The sequence below is a fragment of the Harpia harpyja genome, chromosome 3 (assembly GCF_026419915.1).
Source record: "Harpia harpyja isolate bHarHar1 chromosome 3, bHarHar1 primary haplotype, whole genome shotgun sequence".
NCBI lineage: Eukaryota > Metazoa > Chordata > Aves > Accipitriformes > Accipitridae > Harpia > Harpia harpyja.
This window is the reverse complement of record NC_068942.1, coordinates 47980730-47986729: the sequence shown is the minus strand read 5'-3', so window position 1 is coordinate 47986729 and position 6000 is coordinate 47980730. Positions and strand designations below refer to the sequence as shown.

Here is a 6000-nt window from a genome sequence, read left to right as displayed (position 1 = left end):
CTTTGGACATCATTAAGACCCACAGACAAACTGTACTTTGAACCTTAAGTGAAAAGGTAGAATTTCCTTAACAAATACCCTTGATAAACGCAATACTGCCCTGCTTCTGTGCATTCAAACAGATGCTGCAAGTTTGTAGTCTGGCCTATGATGATGTGAGGCACTCCAGGTTCCCCTGAAATGGTGAAAACTCTTTCTCCTGATTTCCCATGTTCCAGTCTCTCCCTTCCTTGGGAACAGCAGCCAACCACTGGTAGTGTGGGAATCAGACATGTTATTATCGCCAAGGGAGCTCGCCCCATCTTTTTCAAACAGGAAGAGAGAACAGCTCATCGCTGCTCCTATGACACCACCAGGGTTGGGAAGAAATCCCGCAGTTAGAGGAAAAACTGAAACGGGACTAGAGTTGACAGTGAAGGCTCTTGGAGCGCTGCTGTGAAAAAATGAGGAAGTACACGAGAAGCCGGGGATAACGAACGTGCATCGGGGAAGCGATGTCTCTTACAGTAGCACCACAGTATTTTACTCCCTAAATTTCGGGCAATGAGATGTATCGGTTGGCAAGCACACATGCAAAGACTAGGCAGGAAGAGATCAAAATCCAGCCGACAGACAAGCCCGCAACATAATCTTTTATTATAACCTAATTTACTTGATGGTCTGACTCATGATGTTTGAGTCCTCGGGGTTTGCAGCGCTGCTCCACTTCTCCCTCAGATCAAGCAGCGCGCTTACCATCCAAGTTCCTGAAGAGGGACTTGGGTTCGGTCGCTGCTGCTTCTCGCTTTCACCGCTTACCTGGAGCAACTCCAAGCGCTTCCATTTCAGCGGGCGTGGAGAGGGGGAGAGAGGCCGCGCCACCGCCCGCTCCCGCGTTTGCGGAGTCACGGAACCCGTTACGGGAGAGCTCCCCCCGCAACGGGAGAGGGTAAACCCCGCGCCGCACCTCCGCGCCCCGGCGGCGGCCTCAGACGGCGTCACCTGAAGCACAGCAGATCCAGGTGAACGTGACCGCGTTTCTCGGCTCGCCAGTCCGTCCTCCCGGCCGCCGCGTCTCTGCGGAACGCGGAGGCTAACGGCGGGCTGGGAAGCAGGCGGTACCGGCGCCGGGGAACGGGACACCAGCCCGCCGCGCTCGCCAGAGGCGGGCTGCCGCGCGCTTCGCGGTCACGTTCACTTCGGCTTAAGGAACTAGGGAAGGAGCGGAAACCCAGCCCGCAGGCGGAGGCGCCCAGGCACGGCGCCGCGGAGGCCCGACGGCGCTCAGCCGCGCCCGCCAGAGCCCCCCCGGGCCGGGCCGGGCCGGGCCCCTCCCCGCCAGCGGCCCGCTCCCGCCGGCCACCCGGGGGTCTGCGCAGCCCCACGCCGAGCTGGGGCCGGAGGGGCCGAGGGCGGGAGCGGCTCCCGCGGGGCCCCGCAAGCCGTCTGCCCCGCGCCCCCGGAGCAGGAAGGAGGGCGACGCCGGAGCCGCTCGCGTATCCCTCCGCGGCGGCGGCGCCGTGCGTGCGTGTGCGGCGGAGGCTCCTCGGGAAGCGCGTGAGGCAGCGCCGGGGGGGAGGGAACTACTTTCAGGAAAGTCGAGCGCAGGGCGGTGGCGCGGGCCCGTCCGGCGGCGGGCGCGGGGTCGAGGGGGTTGCTTTCTGCCCCTCGCTCTTCCCTCTTCTTCCTCCTCCCTCTCCCCCGTGGTTATTTTGGATCAAGCTGTGGCGGCGGAAGGAGCTTGAAGTCAGCGCTTCCGCCTAGTTTTCCTGTGAGGAGGAGGCGGCGGCGGCGGCGGCGGCGGCGGCTGTGAGGAGCCGAGGCGGCGGCGGCGGCCGCTAATGGAGTTGCTGCCGGGCGGGGAGCGCTGCCGCTGAACTTCCCCGCGGGCTTTCTCCCTCCTCTCCCCCTCGTCCTGCGGCCGGGGGCTCGTCTCTCGCCCTGGCAGCTCCTCTTCCCCTCCCTCCGCGCTCCTCTCCTCACACAAACAGCCGTGACGCATCCTCTCTCTCCTCCGTCCCCCCCCTTCCCACCCCCAGGCTGGTTTAAAACGCCTCCCTCCCCCCGTCACCAGCCTTCTCCTTGGGGCCGGCTCGTCCTCCCTCCGCAGTGCTCGGCGTCGCTTTGGAGGGGGTGGGAGAGCCCAGCCGAGCCGCTCTGCCCCCCTTACCCCCCCCTCTCCCGCCCCGGCCTGTGGCGGCTCCGGTGTCTGGAGGAATTTCTGCCGCCGCCTGCCCCGGCTGGGCGCGGGAGGCGGGCGGGCAGGGAGGCGGCCGAGCAGGAGGAGGAGGAGGAGGAGGAGGAGGGCAGCAGCAGCGAAGGCGGCTGCAGCGGGAGATGAGCTGCAGCGGGAGGACGGTGCGGTGCAGCTTTTTGCGGCGGGGAGCCCTCCCTTGTCTCCAGCACTCTGTTCCCCTTTAACCGGGAGCAGCTCGAGAGCAGAAGACCCGTGGTTGTTGCCGCTGTTTCCACCGCTACCTTCATCATCATCTCTACAGACACGGGAAATACGCTTCAGCGCCGGACAACGGGATTTCGTGTTTCCAGGATAAAGATCGCTCGCCCCCCCCCTCCTTTCCCCTCCCGCTCCCTCACTTCACAGCGCTGCCCGTGCCCTGGCCGGGGGCGGCGGACCGGGGGGGTAACAATGGTGAAGTTTCTGGTGAGTTCTGGCTGCGCCCTGGCTGCGTCGGTGCTGCTCCGTCTCCCTGTCGGATCGCGGTGAGGAGAAAATGAGCGAAGAGACGGCGACTTCTAACAACGAGTAAGCGGCCGTTCTTCCCTCCGCCCCGGGGTCGGGCTGGGGCCGGGGCTCGGCGCGTCCGTGTCCGTCCGTCGTCGTCGTCGTCCCCCCCGCCCCGGCTCCGCGCCCCGCGGGGGCCTCTGCCCGCGCACGTACGTGTCCTGGCCTCCCCGTCCGCGTACTGCGCATTTGTGCTCGCATACATGGAAGCCCAGAAGCTCCTTCTTTGTGAAGGAGTTTGGTTCAGAAGGGCTGCGAGCCAGCGGCCAGAAAAGCGTGGTTTAATTAAAGCCCAGTAGAAAACGGTGCAGGTAACGATGGTGTGTTGGAGGGGGAGGATGGGGTTTGAATGGCCAGAGAGGTATCGGCACGTACCACCTCTGATAGTATCCTATTACTTGTAGATATTTCACATGGAAACTAATGTGTGGGAGCTTCATCCTGCAGGAAACTGCTCCTGAATTTTAATTGGATGAGTCAGTGTAAATACAGCTTAAACCTACCCTAGAGCCTTTTTTTTTTTTCCTTTTAATGAGCACTTGAGACTTCTTTTTTTCTTTTTTTTTTTTTTTTTTTTTGAGAGAGAGGAAGGGGCCAGTTCAAGAATCTCTTAATATTTTTAATGTGGCTGGTTTGGAGGAAATCTAGAGGAGAATGTGCGTGTGTGCGGCTGTATCCCCCCTGCATGTAATCTGTCTTTGAAATACATTTTGGGTCGGAGGAGAAAAATATTTGTCAGAAAACATCCGACTTCTTTACGGCATTGAAAGCCAAACATAAAGTATTTTGAAACTTTTTCTGTTGCCGGGAAGTTTAAGGTTGATGGCTCCAGCCTCCGAGCTTTAGCGTTACCGTCTGCGATGTCGGTATTTGCTGGGGCTGATTTTATGAATGATGCGGGCGCCGGCCGCGGCCATGGCGATGGGGAGGGAGCGTTGCGCCCATTGTACGGGTAGGTAGCGGTGGGTGGGTGAAGAGCAGCCCGGCTGGCGGGGTGCGGACGGGTCTCCTCCGGCAGGAAAGACGGATTTCCCATTTCGCTGCCTTCCCCTGAGCAAAGCCTGCGCACCTTCCCGTGCGCGCCCCAAAACACGGCGTTCCGGTCCCCGAGGAGCGGGGCGGGCAGAGCCCCGCGGGGGAGCGGAGCCCGGGTTGCTCCGCGCTGCCGGCCGCGGCGCTGAGCGCGGAGCGAGCGGGCCGGGCTGGGCCGGGCCGGGCCGGGCGGGAGCCGCCGCGGCGCCCGCGGGGCCGGCAGCCGGGGCCGCCGCCATGTTTCCTTTTTTGTGAATCGCTCTCATTTGCATACCACAATCTCCATTCATAAAAAAAAAAAAAACCAACCAAAAAAAAATTTGCTGTCATCACCGCTGACCTGCGGCAAAACCTGCCCTGCTGAGCGCCCAAAGCTGCTGCTCCTGTGCTAAGGACCAGGCTGTAGCCGGCGGCTGGCGGAGGAAGGTCTCCAGGACCTGCTGTATTAATATGTGCTGTTCGCTGCTTGTTGACACAGTTATGTGGGAAATATCAGCTCGGGGAGGTGCTGGGAGCACGTGATCCGCTCCATTCATAAAATACCTGGCTGTCCATTCACAGTGCAGTACAGTGTCTGCATTCAGCAGCCTCGCAGATCAGACCTGCATGGGAAGGGAGAGGCGGCCAGGCCGGCAGGTTTATCAGAGAGGGCAGCAGAAAGAGGGCTTATGGCTGCCAGCATGGGAAGTTACTGTAAAGATGGGGGGGGGGGGGGGAGGGGGAGTTGTTTTTACGTTTGTGTTTGTCCTTTTCCTGTAAAGGAGCATTAGTTCAGAAGTACCTTCTCGCTGTACCACCCAACATTTAAGCAGGGAAGAGTTTTATTCAGAAAACGTTGAAATATTTTCCCCTCCAGAAATACTGACTCAAAAATAAAATACTGAAAATTAAATTCATTATTATGAGCATGTTTTCAAGACCGTATGTTAATAAATTTTGGGTAATTTACGTTTTATTGAACAATACTGTCTTACATCTGCAAGGTAATCAACCTAGCATAGAAGGAAGTCAGTCATACCTAATGAGACATCTGAAAATGTTGCCTATTATAAAATACAGGTAACAGTGAAGACAACTAAATTGATAGAAGCCAGCAGTGCAGTTCATTTTTTGTCTGTTTACTTTGAGAATTTTATGGCAGATTAGCTATCGTCATTTCTCCTTAACCTATGCCGTGGCTGGAGAGACCTCTGAAATATCAGAATAACAGAGAAGTGTTTTTAATATGGCATAAACTGTTTAGAGGTCGGTGTATTAACTTTGATTTTAAAAATTTTGAAATCTTTCAAGAAATAAAATCAAATGAAACTTAGTGATGAAGGATCCCTGAAGCAGACAACGTATTTGTTTGATGTAACTGTTTTGTGGTTGCCAGCGTTAAAATGGTGATGTTCACTGCTCATGAATACACTATTTCATTATCTTAACAAATTACACTAAAGTGATCCTTAATTATACATTTGTGGAGCGGTGGAGGCTTTGTTGTTAGTGCAACCTAAGAGAATACCTGAAAGATTACTAATTTTTACTTAAAATGAGAAAGAAAAGCTCACATACAGTATTTGGTTTGAGTTTATTCAGTGTTGTTACAGAGCTAAATGTGTATAACCTTACAAAGCACCATAAATGGTGTTTTTTCTCAAAGGATAGATTTTTTTTATGTTGGTTATTAGAATATCAGAAGAAAAATAAGAAAAATATTTCTCTTCTTGGTTTCATTTGCTTTTTTTCTGACAGCATTTTTGGTGAGGCCAGAGTCATTGTTCCTCTTTGGTTGATTTTGCACATAACACAAGCGTGTCACTTTAAATGATTGGGAAATATGATTGAAGCTCCAAATAAACTGTTTGTGAAAATAGGGCAGATCTACAAATTGAAATTCATCATATATTAAAAGTTCACTGTGTTTAATTTTATCAGTATAATTGATGACATCAATGGCCTTGAATTCATTAACAAATCTCTTGGCATATAAGGGCGAATACGGGTACTTTGCAATGCATTTTGTGTCATTATGGCTACCAGGAATATTCTGGTAATTGAGCATTATTCTTTGTTTATAAAACTTCATTTTATGGAATAAGATATAAATATTTGCAGTGTCTAGAGTTTGACCTCAGTTAATAATGTTACATTCTCAGTGGTGGGGGGAAAGATTAATTAAAAAGCTGCATTAAGGACTACTAGGTTTCTTGTCAGTCATGAACATATGATAGGCAGCCTTATAAAATTTTGATAGCCACGGA

General features: G+C 54.1%; 1 protein-coding gene across 1 annotated transcript in view; it reads left to right on the top strand.

The window, feature by feature from the left end:
- The first annotated feature begins 1733 nt into the window (after positions 1 to 1733).
- SPRED1 (sprouty related EVH1 domain containing 1) overlaps positions 1734 to 6000 on the top strand; it is a 64426-nt gene continuing 60159 nt past the window's right edge. The window contains exon 1 of the mRNA XM_052782485.1: positions 1734 to 2743. Coding sequence (XP_052638445.1) covers positions 2712 to 2743 — 32 coding nt within the window. The 5' untranslated portion in view covers positions 1734 to 2711. The remainder of the gene's footprint in view (positions 2744 to 6000) is intronic.